The sequence below is a fragment of the Trichechus manatus genome, unplaced genomic scaffold (assembly GCF_000243295.1).
Source record: "Trichechus manatus latirostris isolate Lorelei unplaced genomic scaffold, TriManLat1.0 scaffold00282, whole genome shotgun sequence".
Taxonomy (NCBI): domain Eukaryota; kingdom Metazoa; phylum Chordata; class Mammalia; order Sirenia; family Trichechidae; genus Trichechus; species Trichechus manatus.
In genome coordinates this window covers 989,693-1,017,280 of record NW_004444218.1, presented here as the reverse complement: position 1 = coordinate 1,017,280, position 27,588 = coordinate 989,693, and the positions used below count along the sequence as shown (strand labels likewise).

Genomic DNA, 27,588 nt, shown 5'->3' with positions numbered 1-27,588 from the left:
AAGATCAAAGACTACAGCCTTCAGTATGGATTACACCTCAACATAAAGAAAACAAAAATCCTCACAACTGGACCAATAAGCAACATCATAATAAACAGAGAAAAGATCGAAGTTGTCAAGGATTTCATTTTACTTGGGTCCACAATCAACGCCCGTGAAAGCAGCAGTCAAGAAATCAAAGGATGTATTGTAGTGGGCAAATCTGCTGCAAAAGACCTCTTTAAAGTGTTAAAAACCAAAGATGTCACTTTGAGGACTAAGGTCTCTGACCCAAGCCATGGTGTTTTCAGTCATCTTATATGCATGTGAAAGCTGGACAATGAATAAGGAAGACTGAAGAAGAATTGATGCCTTTGAATTATAGTGTTGGCAAAGAATATTGAATATACCATGGACTGCCAAAAGAACGAACAAATCTGTCTTGGAAGAAGTGCAGCCAGAATGCTCCTTAAAAGCAAGAATGGCAAGACCTCATCTCATGTACTTTGGTCATGTTATCAAGAAGGACCAGTTCCTGGAGAAGGACATCATGCTTGGTAAAGTGGAGGGTCAGAGAAAGAGAGGAGGACCCCCAGTGAGATGGATTGGTGCAGTGGCTGCAACAATGGGCTCAAGCATGGCAGTGGTTTCGGGAATGGTGTAGGACTGGACAGTGTTTTGTTCTGTTGTACATGGGGTCTCTATGAGTTGGAACCGACTCAGCAGCACCTAAGAACAACAACGATCATCTTAGTTTGCTAGTGCTGCTGTAACAGAAATACCACAAGTGGATGGCTTTAAGGAACAGGAATTTATTTTCTCACAGTTTATGAGGCTAGAAATCTGAAATCTAAGGCACCAGCTCTAGGGGAAGGCTCTCTTTCCGTCTGCTGTAGGGGGAAAATCCTATCTCAGCTTCTCTAGCCCCAGAGCTTAGTTCCTCGGCAATCTACACGAGGCATCTATCTTTCCCCAATGTGTTCTCTGTGCCTAATCTGCTTTTTTTATATTTCAAAAGTGATTAGGTTTAAGACACACCCTACACTGATGTGGCCTCATTAACATAACAAAGAAAACCCTATTCCCAAATGGAATTATATCCATAAGTATAGCGGTTAGATTCCAAAAATTTTTTTTTTTGGTTGGGGGGGTGGAGCGGGGGCGATACAATTCAATCCATAACATAAATTAAAAAAAAAAAGCACTAGTAAAGGGACAAATTCTGGGCCTCCTGTCAAGGACATAATATCACATGAGAATTTCTGCCAGAAAGGCAAAACCTGAATGTAATGAAGGAAGGTCAGACAAATCCAAAATAACTGGCCAGTGCTTTCCAAAAGTGTTCAGATCGTTCAACTCAAAGAAAGACTGAGGAACAGTCGTTAGGTTGAAGGAGATGTGACAACTAAATGCAATAATGCAATGAGGGCAATGTCCCCAGAAAACGGACATCAGTGGGACAATTGGTAAAGTTCAAATAAGGTCTGTAGAAAAAAGTATTGTGTCGATGCTAATTTCCTGGTTTCTGATCATTTACTGTGGCTAGGTGATGTGTTAACACTTGGGGAAAACTGGATGAAGAGTATACAGGAATTCCAATTTTTTCAACTTTTTTGTAAGTTGAAATTATTTCAAAACAAAAAAGGTTAGAAAAGGGGAGAGAGGAGGTGGTGGAGATGATGAAGCTAAAGCCTCCCAAGGGCCTGCCCAGACCCTTTCCTCCCTTTCTGTCCCCTGCCGTTCACCTGGATGTCCCAGTGGTCAGCACCAAGCACCTCATAGCAGGTATCGTCCCCCCATGAGGGTTTGGCTCCTGGGCTCAGCCAGGGGATGCCAGCCTCCCTATGGCTGGGCCAGCTGCAGGCCTTAGCTCAGCACCAGTCAGAGCCCATAGGAACTTGGCCCAACATCCAGCCACAATGACCTCTCTACACTTTGTTGTTTGGTGAGTTGGGGGCCCAACATCCAGCCACAATGACCTCTCTACACTTTGTTGTTTGGTGAGTTGGGGGCCCAACTGTTCCCAGTTAGACCCAAGACCTTGGTCCTGCACACTACAGCCAGTTTCCCATGTAGACCAGGGCAGACTAGGTGACAGGCAAAGAGCTCTAGCCCCAGGCGCTTGGCCACAAGCCCTGTCTGGCCCTGGTCTCAAGTCACAAAGATTACTCACTGAACCAGAAGCTGGAACTCCAGTCCAGTCTGGGGCAGGAAACATTTCCTCTCGGGGCTCCTGTGCTTTCAGGTCAGCCCAGCTCACCAATGAGCCAGCTCTCTGCTGAAGGGCCTGGATTATGCCATCTGCTGGTAGAGGCCAAAAGACAGGGACTTGGTGGGGCGTGGTGGTGGTGGTGGTGGTGGTGGTCTCTGAAGGCAGAAAGAGCCCAGGCCTGCCAGGATGGGACCTGAGGCCACACCGCATTCCTGGGCCGGCTGGGTTTGCTCACACACTGCCTCCTGGCCAGTCAGCCTCCACCCCTTGGGCCTTCCAGTCCGCACACCTCAACTCAGCTGTCCCAGAGCCCAGAAAGGAGATGTGGCTCATCTGGGAAGGGGCATCTGAGATAGGGGTGAGTTCCCTATCCACTGGGAGAAGGGGACCCATGTTTGGGACTCAGATCAGACACGGATGGTAATGAGCACAGACGACTGGCCAGGCCAGGCCACAGTTCAGGACCAGGCCTCCCTAGGTGGTGTCTCAAAAGCATTTCTAGAAAGTATCCAGCTCCCTAGGGCCCTTGTGCCCTTTTAATAGGACAAGAGCTTTGCTGCAAGGGACTGGCCTAAATAAATGGGGGCTTAGGAAGCATCAGCATTGTCACCCTTGGTTCAAATGTTGACCTGTCCTAGGCACTGGGATGTAACGGTGGGCAAAAGAAGAAAGGTCCCTATCCTCCTGGAGCTCTCATTAGAATGGGGAGACACACAAGAAACAATCAATCAAAATGTATAGCATGTAAGGTAGTGCTGCCTGCTATATAGAAAACCAAAGCATGGTGAGGGCAGGGAAGCCTGCAACTTTAAGTGTGTGCCTGTCTAAGATTTCATCAGAGAGCTGCAGGAAATGAGGGAGAGCCAGCCTGAGTATCTAGACAGGTTCTTCAGGCAGAGGGAACAGTGTGTGAAGGCCCTGGGGGCTGCCATGTGGAGAGCACAGTAGTGGGAGGCAGCCAGCCAGGCAGCACGGGAAGACCCAGGCGTGGAAGAACCACGGACCCACAGGCATCAGGTGCCAACCTCGTCCTCCATCTTGCTCCATCCCAGCTCATGGCTCTGCCTCTCCCAGCTGCTCCATGACTGAGAGTCATTTCTTTTGTCTCCTCAAGCCTCAGTTTCCTCATCTGTGAAGTGAGGATCACAACAGAACCTACGCTGCCCCTTCCTCAGGGGGCCTAGGCCATCTAGAACCCTGAGGCAAACTGGGAACAGAGGAGCCAGTGACAGGGCCTCATTTGTGTGCCCAGGCCTGATGTGCTGGGCAGAGGCAAACATCTGGAAGGCTCTTCAGAATGGTTTTAAGCCCAGCCCAGTAGTGCCCATGAGGGTAGACATGAATGCCTGGTTGACCCACCTAGGAGGCAGCTGGCCCAGGGGCTGATCCTTGTGTGGGACACTGGTGCCCTTGGGCTGGTCCCCAAGGGCAGAACCATGGATGTGCAGTAGCGAGGGTAGTGGGCAGAGCCTGGCTCATCCAGATGTACTGTGGGACTTGGAGCTTCAGTTGGCCCTCAGCCTGAAGGGGCTGGACTGCATCAAACACTTTTCTTCTGAGTTCAAAAGGAGCCAAGGTTGACCATGCAGGATGGGTAGCTCTTTTGTTTACTGCTGACTTACCTGAGGCGTGTCGGCCCCACGAGTCTCTGACTGCTGCCCTTCTTCAGATGGTCCTACTAACCCACAGACTCATTTGGAAAGGGACTCAATAAACATGAAGGAGAATCTAGTAGGGTCACTTTTGGAAGACAGCTAATCAGTAAGGCACCTTCATGACTCAATGACAGGAGCAGATACACGTTTCAAGTTCCTTTTACTTTTGAAATGGCCTCTTGTTCATTGTGTTATGATCCAGTAACACTTTATGTTAAATTGTTGTTCAGCAGCCATTTCTGTTCTGAAGAGGTGGAAGATCTGAAATTTGTCTTGGGATCAAACTTGTTCTTGGTTCCACAAACCCATATGTATCTCCTCCTCTTTGTTGTTAGTTGCCATCAAGTTGATTCCAACTCACGGGTACCCCACGTGTACAGAGCAGAAATGCTCCATGGAGTTTTCAAGGATGTGACCTTTTGGAAGCAGATCACCAGGCCTGTCTTCTGAGGTGCCTCTGGGTGAGTTCAAACCACCAGCCTTTTGGCTAGTAGTCAGGTACTTAACTGTCTGCGCCACCCAAGGCCTCCTTCTTCTCCACCTTTCCAAGTTATTTCTATCATAGTGTGGTGTTTTGGGTTGCACATTTTGTTAGAAAGATTAAAGAGTTCATGCATTGGCTTGGACAATTTTAACTTTATTTTTAATGTATTAATTACTTGGAATAAATGCATTAATCTAAAAGAAAAAAAAGTGAGCCAAGGAGGGTATCAGGGCCTGAAGGGGGAAAGGTGAGGAGACAAGCCTACCCCCCACCTCCTCTCCAGATGGACCAGCAATTCCTCTTACCCAAGGGTGCAGGTCCCACCCCACCCCATGCTCATGGCCTAAGAAGGCCCACTCGGCAACTGCTGCTGAGAGGGAGGGGGGTCTGGGGCTCAGCATTGGAAACGTGAGACCCCTTATGCTTGGCCAGGGCTGGTATGGGAGCCCCCAATGCCTACCCAAAACCAGGGATTCGGGGGGGCTGAGACACAGACTTTACTTGCCCTATGGCTCTCAAATCCCCCCCTTCCCTCCATCCTCTCACCTCTTGGTCCACCGGGAATATAAGCCTGGCCACATTCCTCCCTCCCGAGGATCCTCGTGGGGCCCCCCCAATGCCACTCGGAGAGACCTCTGGCTCCTCAGCTAAGCACAGGAGGCCCTGGTGGTAGGATGGCTTGCCTTGTAACCAGCCACCTACCATGCCCCATGCACATGAGCTCTCTAGCACTCAGCCTCTAACCAAGTACAGACGGGCAGATGGACAGACTGACCTGCTGACTTCCATCACAGTGCTCAGGAGGCCACAAGGAGAAAGTAGACAGGGCCTTGGACAGGGCACCTGTGCCTGCAGAAGGAGCTCCCACAGGCAGGGAGACCCCTTGGGGCTGCCAGGACAGGAGGACAACAAGGCACATATGGGAGAACTGTCCCCTTGCACAAAATTGCTCCAGCTTTACCAGTCACACATGTGAAGGACTCTGAAATCCATGTACTCAGCACAGCCTCAATCAAAGTTTTATTATCAATATCTTGCATTCAGGTACCCGTTCCGATGAAGTTCAGATGTCAGTGAAGTTCAGCTCTCCAAGAAGGGAAATGGCACGGGCTGGATGTGTCCTCTTGGTGAGACAAGCCTGACTCAGAACACACAACCCCGACTTGAACAACAAGACGCCTGAGTGAGAGGCTGGAGGGGTGTCCTGGGCACTGCAAGGGCACACACGGGACTGTCCAGAGCACACGGAACTGCAGGAACACACAGGACCGCCCAGAGCACACGGAACCACCTGGAACACACAGGACCACCCAGAGCACATAAGGCTGGGGGATCCCCCAACCAGGCTGTGCTGTTGTTGAGAGTGGGTTTTTCTTGGGTCTTCCTTCCTGATGCCTCACTCCAAACATGGCCCAGGTCTCCTCTCTCAGAGCAGGTCTGGTTGTCAAAAATTGAGTCACGCATGTGTCCTGCATGCCCAGGAGGAAGGGCTACCTTTAGACAAAAGTTTTCTCCTGTCATCTTGACTAAAGCAAATATCCACTGATCAAAGCATGTGTGGTATGAGAGGCATGGCTCCACTTCATCGGCACGTGTGTGTGTGTGCCCATGCATGTGAATGCATGAGTGTGTACTCGTGTGCATGTCATCTGTGAGGATGTGATGTGTGTGCATGTATGCCTTGTGTGTGTGCGTGTGTGTGCGTGTGTGTGTGCGTGTGTGTGTGCGTGCGTGCGTGTGTGTGTGTATGGCTGAATGAGCATGTGCCTGGGGGCAGGCCCAGGCGCATTCATATATGCATAGCATAGCTGTGCCTGTCGTAGACCTGGGTGTCAGACACTGTCACTCCCCATTTGGCATAAGGGCAGTTCCCAAGTTGGGCATGGTGACACAGACAGGCAGTACACAAATCAGAGGGCCCTGGTCCTGGGGACGATGCCCAAGTCTCTCATGGGCAGTGCAGTGTGTTTGTGGAGGGTCCTGTCTGGGCCTGCCCTGCCTGGGGTGGGGTTAGCTCTGTAGCTTGAACTCGTAGGTGCTGGTCTCCCAGCAGGTGGGGTCCTTGTCCAGCATGCTGCGCTCTGTGAAGGTCACGTGGCCTTCCGCGTCCACGAGGATGACCGTGTTGGTTCTGAAACAGAGCATAGGCTTACATTCCCCTGGCTACCCTTGGCCCCTGTGCTGGGCACGAGCCCTGGGGTAAGGCAGGTTATCCTCAAGGAAGTAGAGGGGCTCATCAGAGGACATCTGGGCACTGAGCCCAGTGATCTTCCAACTGTCCCTCCCCTCCAGTGTGGCCTGTGGCTCCCCAGCTAGCCTCACAGGCCTGCCAGGGTCCCATCCCAAGCCCCACCCTTCTCTGAACCCGATGCCTCCACCTTGGAACACCCTCAGCCTGCCCAAACCCTCCCTCAGCAGCATAAGCTGACTGCCGCCGCTCTCCCCATGGCAACTGGGGAGCTGACAGTGCCACCTCCCTGCTCAGAACACTGCTGGGCTCCTTGGCCACTACAGCAAAGCCCCAGTTCCTCCACTCTGGGGCTGCATCATACTCTAGTCACTGTCTACCTCCTGACTCGCTGGCAGCACTGCCCATGCCAAGTGCTGTGTCCTGGTCACCCAGGCTGCATTCCGTTCTTTAAACAGGTCAAACACCCCACGACTTGGGGCTGGGCCCTCCCTACCCCATTCCAGGAAAGTCCAGCCTGTCTTCCTCCCCCACCACTCGTCTAAATTGGCCCTGCCCCACCAACCCTCAGCAACTCCTTCTCTTTGGCCCTGCCCGTGGCTCCATGAGCTGTCCCAGCACAAACTGACACACGGGGTGGGCATAGAAGCATCACTGAGCAGACTGAGGGTCTGTCCAGTTAGATCCCAGCACTATGCACCCAGCGGGGGCAGACAGGTTGAGCTGCCTCATGCACACTGGTCCATGTGCACACATAATTTAGCAACAGAAAGAAACCTGTGATGGATGATAGGCTGGAGGGAGACCATGCCCCCATACCCCAAGGGGATGGGAAGGGCCAGCAGTTAGTCTAGCCACCACCCAGGCAGTGTGCCTGGCATTGCCTGCTGTCCCCATTCCCAGCTGGTGGGCTCTGGAGACTGTCATGCCTGGAGGGCTGGGCCCGTGGCCTGTAGACCTAACAGCCACCTAGGTCACCAGGCCTTCCTGCGTCTGTCTGTCTGGCCCCGTCCCCTTGCCTGCAAAGCTGCTCCTCCTCTCCTGAGGTTGCCAAGCTGGAGGCTGGACTCCTACCACATGGCACCCTGTTGTCAGGCAGCACACCCTGCCCTCATGCAGCCTGGGGAGAGTGACCCTCCTCCCCTTCGGCGAGGCAGGTGACACACACTCTCTCCCACCTGCTGGGACAAGAAGGGCCAGGCACCGCACACTGAATATCCTCCCATCTGAACCTGGAAACCAAGTGTGCGTGTGACATCATGGAGGCGCCGGTTGGCACCTGTCACTGTCCACGTGTACTGGCTGTGGGCCCCTACTAGATTGCGGGATCCCCACTGCGGGGCCCAGGAGGAGAGTGCCTGTACACATGGGCTCGTGAAGCTCGCTAAGCACACACTTGGGGTCCGAGGCCAGTCAGGGCTGCACTTGCATGAGGCTGCCCTCTTCCCATGCCAAGAACATCGGTGCTCACAGGCAGGGCAGCACCATCTGAGGATTTGAGTGCACGGCTGCAGGTGAGCAGCGCAAGGAACGTGAGCAGCACCCAGCCAAGTCCTGTCCAAGAGGAACCATGACTGTGGGCCTCAGAAGCCTCAGCCTGTTCCTCCTGTTGTGCCGGGTCCTTGGCAAAAACCCGTGCCCAACTGGGCCCGTCCACCCTAGCCAGCGCCCTCCCCCCTCCACCTACACCATACACATATTTCTGCAAGACGCCCAACCTGGGGTGTCAGAACCACCATTCCCCCAACTGCCTCCAGGCCCACAGTCTCCTCAGGCCCACCCTGCTGGCTGGCCTCTGGTTGTGACCCCTTCTCAGTAAGAACAGCCGTGGGAGACAAGGCCAGCATGTCGCAAGCACTGAACCTGGGCCATGTGTTCCAGGCCCAACCTCTTGTGGGCACTCACAAATGCCTGCTGACCACTCCCTGAGTTAAATATCCCTCAGATGACTCCTCTCCCTGCCCCAGGCACTACCTGTCCCTGTTGATGGTTGCAACGGGCTGGCAGGGCCAGAGCTGGAATGGGGACTAAGGGGGAACTCAAGGCCATGCTCCCACTGTCGGTTTGTGGCCCCTCAAACCAGAGCCCCCCACCCCACCAGTGGTTCTCACCTGCCTCCCCTCAGCCCTGGGCTGGTCCAACAGCTTCCACCCTCCCCCACATATTCCAGCCACCACCGAGTACATAACACGGTCGGGGGGCGGGCAGGGGGGAGTATGCCCGTGATCTGCTCTGAAGACCCTCCTCCCTCTCATCCACCAGGACACCTGATACCTGTGACGACAGCTTCCCCTCCTGAACATGCTCACCCTGTGGCCAACGCCACTGGCTCACATTTTCCTGGGCTGAGGCAACTTCCCCAGACTGAGCTGACCTAATTCTAGCCCTTGTCATACAGAGGACGTGCCAGATGCAAGGGCTCAGGGCAAGTGAGAAGAGCTGCCCAATGTCAGCTCCAAAACCACAGGTATTTGTCAACACAAGCATTCCTGGTACAACCTTGGCCCCCGCATGGCTGGGCACTGGTTCCTCATGGGGAAGAGCAGCCCAGGAACCTCATACAAGGAGGCCATGGAGGCTCAGGGGCCTCATGCCTAGGCCTCTGAGGCCTCTGTGTGCCGACAGGCATCCTGTGCATGACTGTTCGCTGTTGAGTTGGTTTGCCCACCACAGCCCCCCGAACTGAAATGGTAGCTGCTTCCAGGCAAGGCAGAGACTCTGGGCCCAGCCTTTTGGGGAAGACCTCTGCCCTGGCTAGCTATGGGACCATAGGAAACCTGGGTTTCCTTGCCTGAGGTGTGGGGTAGCTGCCCTCAAAGCCTGAGCCGGAGCAAGGCCAGAGCCCTGCCCACCCATACCTGGTGCCATAGTCTGGGCAGCGCACACACACAGCCGCGTACTTGCTCAGAATGGGCTGCACATACTCCTTGCCCTGGTCCACGATGGCCGGGTCTGGCAGTTGTCTGGAAGGACAGAGGAGTGGTCACCATTAGCCAGCCCCTCAGCTGCCCCTGCCCACAGTGCTGTCTGGCTGGGCAGTGCTACCTTGGCTGTAACGAACTACCTCTCAGTTCCTAAGGTGCTGCCTAGCTTCTGAAGGTGAGCTGAGGGGAACCCCAAGGGCCATTCAAACCACTTCCCTGCCCAAGGCCTCAAATCTCTGTCCACACTTTCACTTACGAGTCCATCATTGGATCCAAGCCACTGGACAGCCAGCTCCTCTTGCCAGGTCTACCGGCATAGGCTGGCACAACTGGCTTTTCCAGGACCGAGAGCCTTGGGTACATGAGCACCCAGGAGCTCAGCGTTCCCACAGGCTCTGCTGGTCTGAGATGCTGGGGGTCCAGTCAGAGCATTGCCAGGGGACCCATCTCCAGGGAAGGGCAGAAGCAAGCCTTCAGGAACATGCTCACGTTCCTCTGCAGGGGTCTGAGTGGGTAGGCAGGAGCTGCCGGGTGTGGAGCTCACTGACGGGGTAGGCCTGCTGCAGAGGTGAGCTCACACTCACTGGGTCTGCCTGAGAGGGACATTGGGCCATCTGTCCAGTTGACAGAGCTCCCTGAGCCCTCCTGTTTGCTGGCATCAGAGCTACAGCGGTCAGTAAATGTAGCCTGGGCACCCCCGCATGCTGACAGAATACCCAAAAAGACAGATAGTGACTGAGTGCTGAGTGACCTATGGCAGACTGTGTGGCTGGGATGGGGTGGGTCAGGGCAGCTTCCAGAGAAGGAGGGAGTGTGTGCTTGGGGTGGGTGTGGACGCTGGGTGGTCCAGGCAGAACAGTGGCCTGACCAGGGTAAGGAAGGTAAAGGGGCATGTGGGGGGTAGCATTGCCAGTTTGGGCAAGCACTGTGACCCCTAGCTAGGACAACCAAGGCTGAGGTGCCCTGAGATGCATCAAGGGGCAGTACCCCCAGGACAGGTGCCCAGTACAAGGGTGTCCCCTGCAGAGGCTACCAGAAGCTCTGCAGCTGAGGCTGGGAAGGCTCCTCCCACCCCACTCCATAATTTCCTGGGCGAGGGTGTCATGGTCATGTGACTCTGTGTTACATGGTCACTGGTGGGACACTACATAGGAAAGACAGTTAAACCCCAGACACGTTCTAAAGGTGGCTGGTCGTTTCTGTGGTTTGTCCCTCTCCCCAGGGTTTGCTAAGCACCTGGAGCCTTCTGGAATCTCCCACTAGTCTTCTACATGCAGAGAGGCACCTCCAGCTACTCTCAGCCCCACTTGAGCCTGTGTCAAACCTCCAAGAGCCTGGAGCTTCCCAGTGGACAAGCCCATAGCTGCCCCACCTCTCTCCATCAAAGAAGGCCCCTGTCACAAACCTCAAATGCATAAGGAGGTATACGAGGGCAGGGCAAGGGGTGCAGTTCTGAGAGAGCAGACCTTGGTCGACCACACACTTCCTGGGGCAGTGGGGGTTGAGGTGAGGGGGTAGGGATCTCTGGCTCAGTTTTCTGGGACACCGCTGTCAGGGCAGCCAGGAGCCTGACGAAGCAAGCACTTGCCGAGCCACCTCCAGCTCAGCCACTGCTGCTCTTAGAGGCCCCAGAGCCTGCCCCACGTGAGCCTGCCCCAGTCCTGGCCAGCTGCCCACTCACGCTTCCTCGTTGTTAAGCACGTCAAGGAGCTGGGCAATGAGGGCGTCCTTGGACAGAGCCTGGCTCTGCTCCACAACCTCCTGGAAGAGCTGCTTCCCGAAGCTCAGCTTCCTCCAGGGCGTGTCCAACAGTGCGTTGCTCAGCCCGTAGATGCCTGTAGAGAGTGCGGTCAGCCTGGCCAGCACAAGGCTGCTTGATTTCAGGGCGAATGCCTGCAACCTACTCACAGTGTTTTCAGCCAGCTCATGCCAGGGGAGCACCGGGGCACAACCAGGAGCGGTGGACACAGACCAGGCCAGAGGCTGAGTCAGCCCCCATACTGCCTATACCTCCTGCCACACATTTCTGACTCGCCTATGAGGTAGGAGCAGAGAAGCCAACAAGCAGGACGACCTCAGAAGGCTAAGGAAAAAACGCCAAACGACTTTGGTGGACAGATGAGTAAGGAGCACACAAGCTGAAATTCAGCCAGGCAAAGCAGAGAGGGGTCTTCCAGAAGGAGCCCAAATATGAGACCAACCCCTCCCTTGCCCCAGCATCTCACTCCCACATACGTCTGTCCATCCATCCATCCGTCTGTCTATCCATCCATCCATCCTTTTCTGCCTTTCCTTCTCCCTCCCCAAGCCAGGAAAAACTGCCAGCTATCTATGTACCCAAAAAGCTGAAAAGGTCAAAGGTGGAAGAATCAGACACCCAAGGCTAGGAAGCCACCACTTGGGATCATTCCAGGGTCAGCAGTTACGGAAACTGACCAACATCAGGGATAACTCTTTCCAGTGGGAGTGGGTAAGGCCTCAGCAGGGTCACAGTCCAGCCCCTCATCGCCAAGTGGAGGACTCTGGGCGAAAATGTTCCAGACCAAGTTCCCGCAGGTGCTAACAGAAGTTCTAACAAAAAAGAAAAGGGCTTCTCTTGTCAGAAAAGTGAAAAATGAACTTGAGGTGGACAGGGGTCTGCTGAGTGGCCCCTCAGAGTTTCTTTTCAAAAGGCTATAGCTACAGTGTTTGCTCTAGAAAGCACTGCCCTGTGTCACCATCGGAGTCGTGTGTCCTGAATGATGGGCCCAGAGGATATCAAGATGCACCCTCTCTGCTGCTGTTAGACTTTCAGGTGAAGGCCTCAGCCAGGTCGGACATAACTTTAGCCATTTCCCAGGAGGACACCTCGGCTCTGCCGAGCCCCCACAGCCTAGCCACCAGACCAGGGTGTCTCAGTCCTTTCTGAGGAGGAACACAGAACATCATTCAACAGTGGTGCTGGGCAACTGGAACTCCACATGTAAAGAATGAACTGGACCCCTACCTCACGCCACACACAAAAATGAACTCTAAATGGATCAAACACCTAAATGTAAGAGCTAACCAGTAAAACTCCTAGAAGAAATCATAAGTGTAAATCTTTGTGACCTTGGATTTGGTAATGGTTTCTTAGATGTGACACCAAAAATCAGAAGTAACAAAAGAAAAAATAGGTAAGCTGAGCATCATCATCAAAATTAAAAATTTTTATGCTGTAAAAGACATCATAAAGAAAGTGAAGAGACAGTCCACAGAATGGGAGACAATTTTTGCAAATCACTTATCTGATAAGGGACACATCTAGAATGTGTGAAGAACTCTTACAACTCAATAATAAAAAGAGAAAAAACCTATATCACTCAGGGTTCCCCAGAGAAACAGAACTAACAAGATAAATATTAAGAGATTTATTATAAGGAATTCACTCACACGATTGTAGGGGCTGGCAAGTCTGAAATCTGTAGGACAGACTGGCAGGCTGAAAACTCAGCAGGATTTTATGCTACACTCTTAAGGCAGAATTTCCTCTTCTTTAGGAAACCTCAGTTTTTGTTCTTAAGGCCTTCAACTGATTAGATAAGGCGCACCCACAATATCGAAAGTAATCTCCGTTTCTTAAAATCAAATGACTGTAGATGTTAACCATATCTACAAAATACCATCACAGAAACAACCTAGATTAGTATTTGAAAAAACAACTAGGTACTACAGCCTAGCTAAACTGACACATAAGACTAATCATCATACAACTCAATTAGAAAATGAGCAAAGAATCTGAATAGACAGTTCTCCAAAGAAAATACCAAATGGCCAATAAGCACATCAGAAGATGCTCCACATTATTAGTCATCAGGAAAATACAAATCAAAACCACAATGAGATATCACTTCACACCCACTAGGATGGTTAAAAATCAAAAAGACAGACAAGTGTTGTGGGTGCGGAGAAGTTGGAACCCTTGTGCATTGCTGGAAGGAATGTATAAATGGTGTGGTTGCTTTGGAAAACAGTCTGGTAGTTCCTCAAAAGGTTAAACAGAGAGTCACCATATGACCCAGCAATTTCAAACCAAGAAAAATGAAAGTATATGTCCACACAAAAATTTGTACGTGGAAGTTCATAGCAGCATTATTCACAATGGCCAAAAAGTACAAACAACTCAAATGTCCGTCAACTGATGAACGGATAAACAAAAGGCAGTCTATCCATACACAGAATATTACTTGGTCATAAAAAGAAATGAAGTGCTGGTATGTGCTACAACACGGGCGATCCTTGAAAACATTGTGGTAAGTGAAAGAAGCCAGACGCAAAAGATCATAGATTATACGATCCCAATGTATGAAACATCCAGAATAGGCAAACCCATAGAGACAAATAATAGATTAGCGGTTGCCTAGGGCTGGGGGGATTGGTATTTTGTGGGGAGGCGATAGCCAAAGGGTATGCGGTTTCTCTCTAGGGAGATGAAAATGTTCTAAAAATGATAGTGGTGATGGTTGTACCGCTCTGTGAATATCCTAAACACCACTGAGTTGTACATGTGAAATGGTCTTGGCAGTTTCATAACTCGGTGTACCGTGCTGGATACCATTTGTGCTATTCCCTAGGAGGGCCAACTCTGTCATGGCATCAGATCTGGGACCACAGGATGCAGACTCCCTGATGGGACTCACAGTGTTGATGGGGCAAGGGACACTCTTGGCCCAGATGTGAGTGATCAGAGTAGAAGGGGGCAGGCATACTCAGCAAGGGTACAACCCTGGCAGAGGCACACAAGTAAGGACAGAGTCCTTGGTTCCCGAGATATCAGGGAGGTCCTGCAGATTTGGAGAGAGGAGTGCAGGCAGGACCTGGAGGAGGAGGGGGCTGTGCTTGTGTCGGGTGGGGTCTGCATGAAGATAGTCTGTCCTGGAACTAGGGAGAGGGCTGGGTTGGAGCAGATGGGGCCAGGAGTGGGGGTGTGACACCCGGGAATGGTGTGGGCAGAAACTAGAGAGGAGGGGCAGAGGCAAGAACCTGAAGAAGGGACAGCCCAGGCACAGGGGACTCCTGGTGGAGTGAGTTATCCTGGGGCCAAGTTGCGCCCAGGAGGACCCAGTGAGCTGCGTGGTGAGGCGGGCTCTATGGAGTGGGGCTGCATGAAGAGCTGGAGACAAGAAAGGGGGACACCAACTGGGCTGCTGGGTATAAGGTGTGGGGCCCAGAGTGAACCCATGTCCCACCTCTGCAGGAAGAGCCCATGGTGTGGGCAGTGGAGAGAAGCAAGGTAGGGAGGCAGCCACTGAGGGCGCTGGGCCTTTCCCTGCTGCAGCCAAACCAGGCCACGGGCTGTTACAGGCAATAAGTTACACACATGGCTGAAAAGTACGGCTCCAGGAAAGTAAACCAGCAGGGAGCCAGGCTCCCAAGGGTGTCACTGTAGGAGCAGCATGCCACCCTGTCACCAAGAGCTGGAGAAGACTCACCTGGTGTCAGGACGACAGGCTCAGGTTGCCCTCGGTTTCCATAGTAGCAGACAACATCTCCCTTGGTCGTGCTGCAAATGGGAGGGGAGGGGGCAGATGGGTTCACAGCCCCAGAAAGGAGTCAGGTGTCCTGCCCCCATGCTGCTTTGTGCTCTCCAAGGCCCCAGCCCAGCCCCACCGCCCAAGGGCCACACAGGGACAATGGCCAGCTACAGCCAGGCCAGAGCTAACCAGGGCCCAGCCCCCTAGGCCAGGCACACCTGCTCCCACCTTGTCCTCACAGGCAGGTCATCAGTCCACTGGCTTTCGTACAGTGCCACAGGAGACCACTGGCCTGGGAGGTGGCAGCATCTAAAAGACCTTCCTGCCTCACCAAATGCCCCCAGTGTGTGGGCCCAGGATGGCTGCATCACTGAAAACTGTAGGGGAGCTTGACCGGCAGTCCACAGAGCACTTATCCTCGGCAGGGTAGGAGCAACCACCCGCAGACTCCGAGGAGCTGCCCCAGGCATCTGGCCCAGCTCCAAATGAGCAGCACCCAAGCCTCCCAACCCTTCAGGAGCACAGAAGACGGACCCTCATGGCTGCCTCCCTCCGAGGCTCCCGCTGGCCTCCAACCCACAGCCTTGGGCGGTGCTTCCAGGTCCCGGAGGCTCCTGAATAAACATTTCCCACACTTTCGAACACTGAGGGCATTTTAAACTCATTTAAAATACTACAAAGCTGAAGATGTTCCAGTTTCTCAACACCACAATAAATCTTTCTGCTAAAACTCAGAACACTTTCCCCTCTGACTGCAGAGGACTCTCCGTGGCCTGGGACACCTTCCGGGACAGCTGCTGGACATGCAGGCCTGGGCCTTCAGAGTGAGGAAACGCAGAGAAAGGAAGGGGCACAGGGTGCCAGGAGGGTACTCCAGCCATGCCTGCCCACCTGGCCCTGGCCTCCTCCTTCCTGCTGATCTGCTTACCAGCCCCCGACCTGCATGGCTCCTGCCCTGGAGTCCCCAGCCCACATTCTGTTCACCTTTTCCCTCAGCTGTCTCTTGGTTCCTTCCTTATGGCATGTGGCTAATAATTTAAGAGATTTTGCTTGCAAGTAGAAAGCTTGAACACGCATAGACCTGTGTTGTTGGTGCCACTACATGCCAACTACGGGAGGGCTGACCTAGGGTCTGGCTGTGACCTGGAGTAAGGCGCTCTCCCTTCTCGGCCTGGATTTCCTCAGCAGCACTACCACCTGGGGCTGCTCACTGACCCCACGGCACCTGCTGCTGCCTGGCCACCACCTGCTCTTGCAGGCTGTGTCCAGGGAGGGAGGCCCTTGACCAGGCAGCGGCCTGCCCTGCACCAGAGGAGGCTGGCTGGACTCCAGGCACAGGGAGAGCTGCACAAGCTCCAAGGGGCCTGGAGCCCCCCAACTCCAGGCCTGACCTGTAGTAGTGCTGGCCTCTCTGCATGCATCCACTCAGAGGGGGCACCTGCATGTTCACAGTCACTCTATGGAAGTCTGGCTGGGCGGGACTCCTTCAGGGCAGTCCTTGGGGAGGGAGAGGCAGGGGGCACAGAACTTTTTGGAGCAAAGAGAGTGCAGGGCTCTGCCTCATGGCAGGGGAAGATCCCAGCCGCAAGTGCCTGCGCGCAGAGACCCCACCTGGCCTTGCCTCTGTCCTCTGTGTCCAAAAATGGGCTGTGAAGCCCATCTGTCCAGGAGGCGCAGAAGAGGAGTGGAGCACACAGCACTCAGTGAACCTCATAGTGCGCAGGCCTGGAGAAGCCTGGGGCCTGCCTCTGTGGCACCTGGGCGCATCTCACCTGGGGCACCTGCCCACACCTCCGCTCTGCCTGTCCTGGTGGAGCCCCTGCATCACTGATGCCTCAGCGTGCTGGGCTCTGGAGCGGGTGAGTGGTGGACATATCTGTCAGGAAGGTCAGTGCTATGTCCCATACCTCATGGCCATGTAGGGGGCTGGCCTTTGCACAGGGCAGACCAGGGCTGGGCCAGTCAGCTAAGGCAGCCACAGGACCTCACCTTTCCGGGGCCTTTGTCTGTGTGGCTGGTCTCTACCCTTGTGCAGCCTCATGCTGCAAACACCCTCCAGCCCAGGGCAAAGGAGAAAGAACACAGGAGACCCCTCCATGGGATACTGTCATCATTAAAAAGTCCCCAAATCAAACCAAACCAGTTGCCGTGGAGTCCACAGGGGTAAATTTAAATATGCGCTCCCTGAACCCATTCTGGGGTCCCCAGGGCTCCAGACTGCAGGCTCCAAGCAGGGGAGCTCATTTCACTGGAGGGCAAATAGACAAACCCCCTGCAGCTCCCAGTGCAAAAACTAGAAGCCAGACTTTTAACAAGTGCTTCACAGGGAAGTATAGCACACCCAGCCTCTCCCTCCTGGGTAAGGGCTGTCCCTGGATGCTCCTGACAGCTGGAAAGAAAGATAACTCTGCACAGCCACGCCAGGAGGCATGCAGGGCCCAGGGTTAGCAGACGGGTGCCTGCTGGGCTGGGGTTGTTCCTCATGACCACCATGCCTGCTGCAGCACTGCCTGTGTCCCCACCAGCTCAGGCTCTATGTGCAAACCTCGACTGTAACACAGCAGTGCTCCCCTCCCCAGAGGAGCTGCTGCACCAACCAAACCTGCAGACAGGGCAGCGGGGGCCCAGCAGCCAGGCACACGCTCCACGATCAGCACCGCCTGCCCCATAGCCAGGAAGCCCTGCAGAGGCCAGAAGTTCTGACCACACTCGTCCAGACTCAGAGGGCCATGCTGGCACCGGCAGACAAACAAACAGCCACAGTCTAGCACACAGGATGCTGCCCCACTGACCAGCATCTAACCGACAGCTGTCCATGGGCCCCATGTCACGCCCCCTCGCTGAGACTCCCACCTGACTTCGCCCTCCCAGGGGCACTGTGTCCTGGATGCGAGGTGAGCAGCACTCAGTAAATGGTGCTCAGCAACAGGCCTGGGATTTGAGGCAACTGCATAGAGAGCTGTCACTCTGCAGTCAATGCCCGGGCTGGTCTGGGCCCACATCCAAAGCCAAGCCTTCTCCAGGTTCCAGAGCACCACCGAGAGACATGCTTCTCTCTTGGCCCCACCAGCCTGGCACCCCCTAATCGCACTGTGGGTGGAGACACAAGCTGGCATCCAGCGGCACAGTAGCCAGGAGCATGGCTGCTCTGCCAGCCTGGAGCCCTACTGGTGGGCCACAATGTTGTTCGCCAGGGGCACCAGGAAGCCAGCCTGCACCAGCCTGGGTGGGTGCCCTGCCTCTCAAAGACTCCACCGCCCGGGCACACACAGGGCTGCTGCGAATACATGCTGAGCCCAGGCCCATGAAGGGTTCTGTGTGTGCCTGGCGAGGTGGTCCATGGAACCACCAGAACCACTGGCTGGGATTGCGCTTCCCTGTGTGCTTCACATACAAGTGTGTGTCCGACATAGGCCTGGGTCTCATGTCCACGCCCAGCCCAGGCCTCCAGCGCTCTCCCTGGGATCCTTCTCCTCCCAGTCAGGGTAGACAGGACCCTCCTCCTCTTTGCTGTTGTCGAAAGCTGGCCCCCACTTCAGGTGGGAAAAGCCCCCTCACTGCCATGCAGCTGGGTGTCCGAGTCCTGTAGTGATAGGTCTCTGCCGCTTGACAACACCAGCCCCAGAAAGGCACTAGGGGGTGCCCTGTCCTGGTCTCAGCCTCCCCAAGTCCCCACTGCTTGACCTGGCCCTCAAGCCTTGCCGCCACGCTGCCTCTGGGCAACCTCATCACCCTAACACCCATTCCTCACTGAAGCCCTACAGACCAGCCCTTGAGAGGCTGACCAGCAGGTGGGGACACAGATCTTGTCTCTAGAAGACAGACGCCTGGCCAGAGTCATGGAAGACATACTGGTGGGCAGTATGGTAGGTGTCCCAGGAGCTGGTGGCTAAGCTGGGCATCAAGGTTTGCAGGAGAAGGGGGGCCCTGACCCTATGAGCTCACCAGAGCCACCATGGCCAAGGCATTCCATCCCCGGGCACCTAAAGGTCATGAAAAGGGCCGAGTGACTCTGTGTCTGCTCCCCTCCCTACAGCATGTACATCCTCCCTCCCAGCTAGGCCCACTCCATCACCTAGGTAATGTAGTGGGGTCATTTCATCAGAGAGGGCTCCTATGCTTTACAGCCACCATTGCCCTCCCAACCCACTTGCCTGGCCTGGCCCTTGGACCCTCTGGGTCCTTGGCCACCCTCACGTCCTCTAAGCCTTTACCTGCTCCAGATTCCAAGAGCCCTGGCAAGTGGTAAGCACTCTAGGTGGGCACCATAACCCACCTGCTCATCCCAGAACCACACCTGACCACGGTGGGGCCTCCCAAAGCCAGCGCTGTACCCCCTAATCTGGTTGGCCACATGTCCCTGGCTCTGCCTGCAGCAGAGGGTGCAGGACTTTGCAAACCTCAACAGGCAGCACCCACTCACATACCACCATAAACAGCTTGACCAGCTCCTCACGGACCCACGGAGGGGACCGTAAGACAGAGGGTGGGTGGGTGATAGCATGTTCCTATCCTAGGAAATGTCCACCAGACACAGTCACACAGTGCTCTCCAGGCCTTGAGCCAGAGGTACTGACACAGGCACAGGAAAGAGAATTGGAATATGCATCAAGCCCATCAGCATGAGGCACACAGCCCCAGCAGCAAGGCCTAGGAGAGGCTCCACAGATGCTGCAGTGTACCCCATGCCGACCAGCAGGATGGGATCCCTCTACCCTCTGAGCCTGCAGCAGGGTACTAGCGGATGCTCTTGGGGGCCCACCCCCCCAGGGAGACCCACCTTAAATCCGCTGCTATCAGGTTAAAGCCGTTGTACAGGTGCCCCTCCATGGAGACCTTCTTCAGGTAGGACAAGCTGTCTATGTCTGTGGTCAGGAAGTGGGTGACCAGTCCACCTGTGTGCAGAGAGCAAGGTGCCCATGGCTGAGGCTGCAGGGACCTCCTGCAGCTGAGCCCCTCTCCCCAGGAAGACTGATGGGGGCCGTAAGGGAGAAGTCGGGCCTGACCAGAGCCCTGGAGCCAGACTGACCACCACCAGGGCTGGGCCACACCTCAGCACCCAGCAGCAGGGAGGCTGGCCCCGAGAATTCTGTTTCTGGTGGTCTGTTTTGATTTTCCCCCATTGTATCCACATTGGAAACCCAGCCTGAGGAAAAAAGTTGTCTGTAGGGAAAACATATGTCCACAGAGCTGTCCTCTCAGAGACATCTGTTCTGCAAACATTAGGAACACCCCACAGCCAGGCTGGTGACCCAATGGGGCAAACACAGCGGTCAGGAGGAACAGCTTGGCTGGGACACAACATGGAACATGTCCCCTGAGAGGAGCGATCGTGTCCGGGCAGGTAAGGGCTGAGGATGGCCTCTGCAATGATGTCACTGGGCTGCCAGGATGGGGGAATGAGCGTCACTTGTGTCTCACTCTTCTGTCTCTGCCATGTGCTGTACCATGAACATGTCATCTTGGGCAGGTCACAGTGCCCTAGAAGCCCTGCCTGTAGGCTGCCCAGCCCTCTGTGCTGCCCCAGCCATACCTCTGCCCCGGGCGTCCCTGTCCAGCCGTGGCTGCAGGTAGTTGGTGAGCGCTGCCAGCTTGCCCCGTGTGCTGATGCCGAGCCATGTCCCGCCTTCCTTCCCTTCCTCCATGTCGAGCCCTGTGGTGGACAGCAGCATCACTACCAGCAATGCTCACCACAGGTGGCACCATCCTCAGTCTGGTCCCCCACCCTGTCCCCGTCACCTGGGGAGAGGCATACTCCGGGAGGAGATGCAGCCCAGCCCAGCATCCCTGGCCATTGGACAGGGCAAGCAAATAGGGCAAGGCAGCCCCTGGAGCCCATGCTCTGAGCAGGCTCAAACTGCCAACCTTCTGGCTAGTAGTCCAGCACTTAACTATCTGCACCACCCAGGGACTCCCTGGAGCCCACAGCGTTAAAAAAAAATACTTAGGATGATAAAAAAAAGTTTAGCAAAAAATGTATAACGCCTAAAGACTAGAAACTGTAATGCATGGCTGAGAGAGGTCAAGCAGGCAGAATTAAAAGGAGAGATATGCTTGTTCATTGACTGGAAGACTCAATATTGTTAAGACAACATTTCTCCCCAAATGACTGATGGATTCAACACAATGTCAAGCAAAATCCCAGGCTTTTTGGATTACAGAAATCAAATAAATTGATTCTATGATTTATGTTCATAGGGAAATGACTTAGAATAGCTGAAACAATCCTGAAAAAGAAGAATAAAGTTAGAGAACTTACACTACTTGATTTGAAGACTTACTTAAATGCTACAATAATCAAGACAGTGAGTGTGGTGCTGGCATCAAGATGGACACACAGATCAATGGAACAGAAGAGTTCAGAATAGAGCCACACGTATATGTTCAACTGGTTTTTAAACAAGCTGTCATGGTAATGCAATAGGCAAAGAATACCCATTCAATAAATGATGCTGAAACACCTGGAGAGACAGGAGGAAAAAACGAATCTCAACCCCTACCTCACAATAAAAATTAATTTGAGATAAATCAAAACCTAAACATAAAACCCAGAACCAGAAGAATTTTAGAAATAAACAGAAGAAAATGTATGACCTTAGGGTAGTGTTATGGATTGAATTGTGTCCCCCTCAAAAATATGTGATGGAATCCTAACCCCTATACCTGTGGATATAATCCCATTTGGGAATAGGATTTTCTTTGTTATGCTACTAAGGCGATATTAGTGTAGGGTGTGTCCTAAACCTAATCACATCTGAGTGATATAAAGAGCCTTATAGATGTGGGGACAACAAGCACAAATGGGGGAAAGATAGATGCCACGTGGAGATTGCCAAGGAACCAAGGAACTCAGGGGCTAGAGAAGCAGAGACAAGGATTTTGCCGTACAGCAGAGAGAGAGAGCCTTCCTCTAGACCAATGCTTTTAGCTTCCTAAACTATGACAAAATAAATTTCTGTTCATTAAAGCCACTCACTTGTGGTATTTCTGTTATAGAAGCACCAGGAAAACTAAGACAGGTAGGCAAAGATTTTTTTCGTTGAATGAAAAACTAATTTGCACTGTAAGCTTTCACCTAAAACACAATAAAATTTTATTTTATTTTCTATTTTTTTGTTTATTGTTGTAGCTTATGTGAAAGTTTACATTTCAAGTTAGTCTCCTATACAAAAATTTATACATACATTGTTATGTGACCCTAATTGCTCTCCCTGTACTGTGACAGCACACTCCTCCTTTCCACCCCTAATTTCCCGTGTCCACTCAACCAGCTCCTAACTCTCTCTGCCTTCTCATCTCACCTCCCGACAGAAGCTGCCCATTTAGTCTCATGTATCTACTTGAGCTAAGAAGCACAGTCTTCACGAGTATCATTTTATGTCCCGCTGTCCAGTCCAATCTTTGTCTGAAGAGTTGGCCTTGGAAATTGTTTTAGTTCAAAACACAATAAAATTTAAAAAAATAAAATAAAATTAGCAAATAACAAACTGAAAAACAAAAAGGATTTTTTTTTTTTTTTTTGGATAAGACATAAAAACAACACACCATAAAAGAAAAAATAGTTTAACTGGACTTCATCAAAATATTCTGCTTACCAAAAGATTAAGAAAATGAATAAAACAAACAAACCAAACCCGTTGCTGTTGAGTCGATTCTGACTCACAGCGATCTTACAGGACAGAGTAGAACGGCCCCATAGGGTTTCCAAGGAGTGGCTGGTGGATTTGAACTGTTGACCTTTTGGTTAGCAGCCAAGCTCTCAACCACTATGCCAGCAGGGCTCCAAGAAAATGAATAGGTAACACATTTATCTAACAAAGGGCTTGTGTGCAGAATATAAAAAGCTCCTATAAATCAACAATAAAAAGATGAATGAAACTTCCACACCTGGTCAAGCAACAGTGTCCAGAGTTACCCTCCCAACTAAGGCAACCAAAATATGAACAAAATAGATGAAACAACAGGTTTTAAGATACTGGACATCAGGCAAAGGACAGTGATCTCTGAGAGATGGGATAAATGAGATGAGTCTTACAATTGCCCCAGCTTCCGGTCCGGAAAGTCTCCAGTCCACAGCGCAGGGAGGGGGACCCAGGCAGAGACCAGCAGACTCCTGAGCTGGGGAGATGGGTTGAGAGTCTGGGGAGACCAAGACAGGTAGAGTTCAGCTGGAGTTCACAGGCTGAAAGGACCAGAGAAGAAAGAGCACCACAGAGACAACCCAGAGATCTGCGGAGGGGCCCCTTCAAGAATTGAGCTGAGGACTGACGAGAACACTATGAAATACTGCACACCCACAAATTAGGTAAACTAGACATAACAGACAGAGTCACAGAAAGACACAAATTAACAAAATGAACTCATGAAGAAATAAAAAATCTGAACAGACCTGTAATAAGTAAAGAGATTGAATCAGTAATTAAAAAAACAAAACAAAACAAAAAAGAAAAGTCTAGGACCAAATGGCTACATTGGTAAAATCTACCAAACATTTAAAGAAGAATTAACACCAACCCTTCTCAAACTCTTCCAAAATAGAATAGGAGGGAACACTTCCTAATTCATTCTATGAGGCTAGCATTGCCATTGCCCTGGTACTGAAGCCAAAGACACCACAAGAAAACTATAGACCTCTCTAAAATTTATAGAAAACTCCAATAACTTAACAACAAAAAGACAAAAAATCCAATTAAAAAATGGACAAAGGACAGTTCACCAAAGAAGACATCCAGGCAGTCAACAAACACATGAAGAGATGCTCGCGATCATTAGCCACTGGAGAGATGCAAATCAAAACTACAATGAGATACCATCTCACACGGGTAATAATGGCACTGATCATAAAAACAGAAAACAACAAACTGCTGGTGGGAATGTAAAATGGTACAAACACTATGGAAAACGATATGGCAGTTCCTCAAAAAGCTAGAAATAGAAATACCATATGATCCAGCAATCCCACTCCCAGATATATATCCTAGAGAAGTAAGAGCCGTGACATGAACAGACATATGCACACCCATGTTCATTGTAGCATTATTTACAATAGCAAAAAGATGGAAACAGCCTAAGGGTCCATCAATGGATGAATGGATAAACAAACTGTGGTATACACACACAGTGGAATACCACGCAACATTAAAGAGTAACAACGAATCCATGAAACATCTCACAACATGGATGAACCTGGAGGACATTAGGCTGAGTGAAACAAGCTAATCACAAAAGGACAAATATTGTATAAGATACTACTATTATAAAAAGTCAAGAAAAGGTTTTCACACAGACAGAAACATTCTTTGATCATTACCAGGGATGGGGGTGGGGAACCACTAACTACATAGTAGATACATACTAACTTTGGTGAAGGAAGAGATAATACATAATATGGGAGAAGTCAGCACAACAGAATCAAGGTGAAGAAAGACACTGAAAGGTATGCAAGGGTAAAAGGCAACAATGGTAAATACTAAGACAGATATAATCCTAAAGCAACTAATAAAAAACAATAACGTACGAGTGGATACATAGGTAGAAATGTGGATACATAGGTAGATGTGTAAGCCGAACAGGGGTGGGAGAGTGTGTGGAAGTACACTCACATACATATATATGTGTACATGCTGCAAATATACCCATGTAGGCAATAATGCGCACAGGGGGACACAGTCACGAAAACTTCTTAGCCACAACCATACACTTCCCGGGATGGAGATACTGGGCTTGAGGGCTTAGAGACCATAGCCTCGGGGGACATCTAGGTCAACTGGCATATCATAATCCATACAGACAATGTTCTACATCCTACCTTGATGAGTAGTGACTGGGGTCTTAAAAGCTTGTGAGCAGCCATCTAAGGTACAACAACTGGTCTCTTTCCATCCAGTGCAAAGAAGAGTGAAGAAAATCAAAGACTCAAGGACCTCAAGGAAAGATTTAGTCCAAAGGACAAATGGACCACATGAACCATGGCCTCCACTAGCCTGAGACCAGAAGAACCAGATGGTGCCCAGCTACCACTATCGACTGTTCTGACCAGGATCACAAAAGAAGGTCCTGGACAGAGTGGGAGAGAAATGTAGAACAATATTCAAACTCATAAGACCAGACTTACTGGTCTGATAGAGACTAGTGGAATCCCTGAGACTATGGCCCTTAGACACTCTTCCAACTTGGAGCTGAAATCACTCCCGGAGATCACATTACATCCATACAATAGAAAGGCCTATAAAATGAACAGTAACATCAGTGAGGAATGTACATCTCAAGGACAATCAAATATACAAGACCTAAAGGGGAGCATTTGCCCAAAAGCAAAGTTCAGAAGGACGGTAGGATCAGGAAAACTGGGCAAAAGGACATGGGGAACCTAAGGAGAAAGGGGGGAGAGTGCTGACACATTCTGGGGCTTACAACCAATGTCACAAAACAGGCTGTGTATAAACTGTTGAATGGGAAACTAATTTGCTCTGTAAACTTTCACCTAAACAACAATAAAATGTTTAAAAAAACCCACTACAGACCAATATCCCGTATGAATATAGACGCAAAATCCTAAACACAATACTAGCAAACTGAATCCAACAGTATATTAAAAGGATTATACACCATGACCAAGTGAGATTTATCCCAGGAATGCAAAGTAGTTCAACATAAAAATCAAATGTAAAACACCAAATTAATAGAATAAAGGGGGAAAAAAAAGCCCACATGATCATCTCAATTGATGCCGAAAAGGCATTTGACAAAATGAAACACCCTTTCACAATAAAAGTACTCAGTAAACTAGGACTAGAAGGGAAACTCCTCAACATAATAAAGGGCATTTATGAAAAACAGCAATCATACTCAATGTTGGAAGACTGAAAGCTTTCTCCTAACATTAGGAGCAAAACAAGGATGCCCACTTTCACCACTGCTATTTAACAATGTACTGGAAGTTCTAGCCAGGGCAATTAGGCAAGAAAAAGAAATAAAAGGCATCCAAATTGGGAAAGGAAGAAGAAAACTACATTTGCAGATGACATGATCCTATATATAAAAAACCCCAAAGAATCTACAGACACACACAAAAAGCTTCTAGAGCTAATACACTAAAAGTTGCAGGGTACAAGATCAACACACAAAAATCAGTCGTGTTTCTATACACCAGTAATAAACTATCCAAAAATGAAATTAATAAAACTATTCCATTTGTAATAGCATCAAAAAGAATAAAATACCTACGAATAAATTTAACCTAGGAGGTAAAAGACTTGTACGCTGAAAACTACAAAACACTGCTGAAGGAAATCAAAGAAGACCTAAATAAATAAATGGTAAGACATCTGTGTTCATGGACCGGAAGACAATATTGTTAGAGTGCCAACACTACCCAAAATGATCTACCAATTAAATATAATCCCTATCAAAATTCAAACAGCCTTTTTTGAAGAAATAGAAAAGCCAGTTCTCAAATTCATATGGAATTGCAAGGATTCCCAAATAGTCAAAACAATCTTGAAAAATAAGAACAAAGTTGGAGGACTCAAAACTTACTACAAAGTTGCAGTAATCAAAGCAGTATGATACTGGCATAAAAACAGACATATAGCCCAATAAAATAGAATTGAGAGTTCAGATACAAACCCATATATCTATGGCCATTTGGTTTTCAACAATGGTGACAAGACTATTCAATGGGGGAAAGAATAGTCCCTTCAACAAATGGTGGTGGAACAGCTGGATATTCGCATGCAAAAGAATGAAGTTGGAACCCTGCCTTGAAGTATAAAAATCAAATCAAAATGGATCAACAACCTAAATATAAGAGTGAAAACTATAAAATTCTTAGAAAAAAACTTAGGGGTAAATCTTCATGACCCTTGATTTAGCAATGGATTCTTAGATATGCCACCAAAAGCAAGAGAAACAAAAGAAAAGCTTGGTAGTTCCTCAAAAAGTTAAACATAGAATTATCATATGCCCAGAAATTCCACTCTTACGTATTTACCCCAAAGAGTTAAAAACAGGGACTCATACAAGTACGTGTACATGAATGTTCATAGTAGCACTATTCACAATAGCCAAAGGTGAAAACAGCCCAAATGGCCAGCTACAGATGAATGGATAAACAAATTGGGGTGTATATATACAATGGAATATTATTCAGCTATAAAAGGAATGAAGTACTGATATTTGCTGCAATGTGGATGACCAGACACAAAAGGTTACATATTGTATGATTCCATTTATATGAAATATCTAAAATAGATAAATTGATAAATCCCTAGAGACAGAATGCAGATTGGTGGTTACCAGGGACGGGGAGGGGGCGGGGAGGAAGACTGGAGAGATACTGTTTAATTTTGTTACCACTGGTATAAGGGTAAACTGGCCCCTTTTTATGCCTCTGGACCTCATAGGTAGTATGTTATTCTGCTTCCAATGCATTTAGTGTCAAAGTGGGTCTCTTCTGAAATGCATGAAGCTCAGCAGACTGGAGTTGGAGGCTCATTGTTGTGTAGGCTGAGCATTCTATTAGGTGATGCTTCCTGGATGTGGTAGCTTTGTAAATTTTGGCTTTTTCTTTTCTTTCTGTGAGATTAGGTTTGCAGGCATAATTACAGCTTTCCTGTGTGATAGTTAGGGAGCCCTGAAGAGTATTTTTGGTTT

General features: G+C 50.6%; 1 protein-coding gene across 5 annotated transcripts in view; it reads right to left on the bottom strand.

The window, feature by feature from the left end:
- Window positions 1–4,396: 4,396 nt before the first annotated feature.
- TANGO2 (transport and golgi organization 2 homolog) overlaps window positions 4,397–27,588 on the bottom strand; it is a 65,517-nt gene continuing 42,325 nt past the window's right edge. For 4 of the 5 annotated variants that reach the window (XM_023725052.1, XM_023725053.1, XM_023725050.1 and 1 more), the window contains 6 exons: window positions 20,468–20,587; window positions 19,715–19,829; window positions 14,893–14,963; window positions 11,124–11,277; window positions 9,377–9,481; window positions 4,397–6,461 (listed from right to left, as the gene is read on the bottom strand). In XM_023725052.1, coding sequence (XP_023580820.1) covers window positions 6,341–6,461; window positions 9,377–9,481; window positions 11,124–11,277; window positions 14,893–14,963; window positions 19,715–19,829; window positions 20,468–20,587 — 686 coding nt within the window. In that variant the 3' untranslated portion in view covers window positions 4,397–6,340. Of the gene's footprint in view, window positions 6,462–9,376; window positions 9,482–11,123; window positions 11,278–14,892; window positions 14,964–19,714; window positions 19,830–20,467; window positions 20,588–27,588 lie in introns of those variants that run through there. The other variant, XM_012559616.2, reaches the window with a different exon arrangement.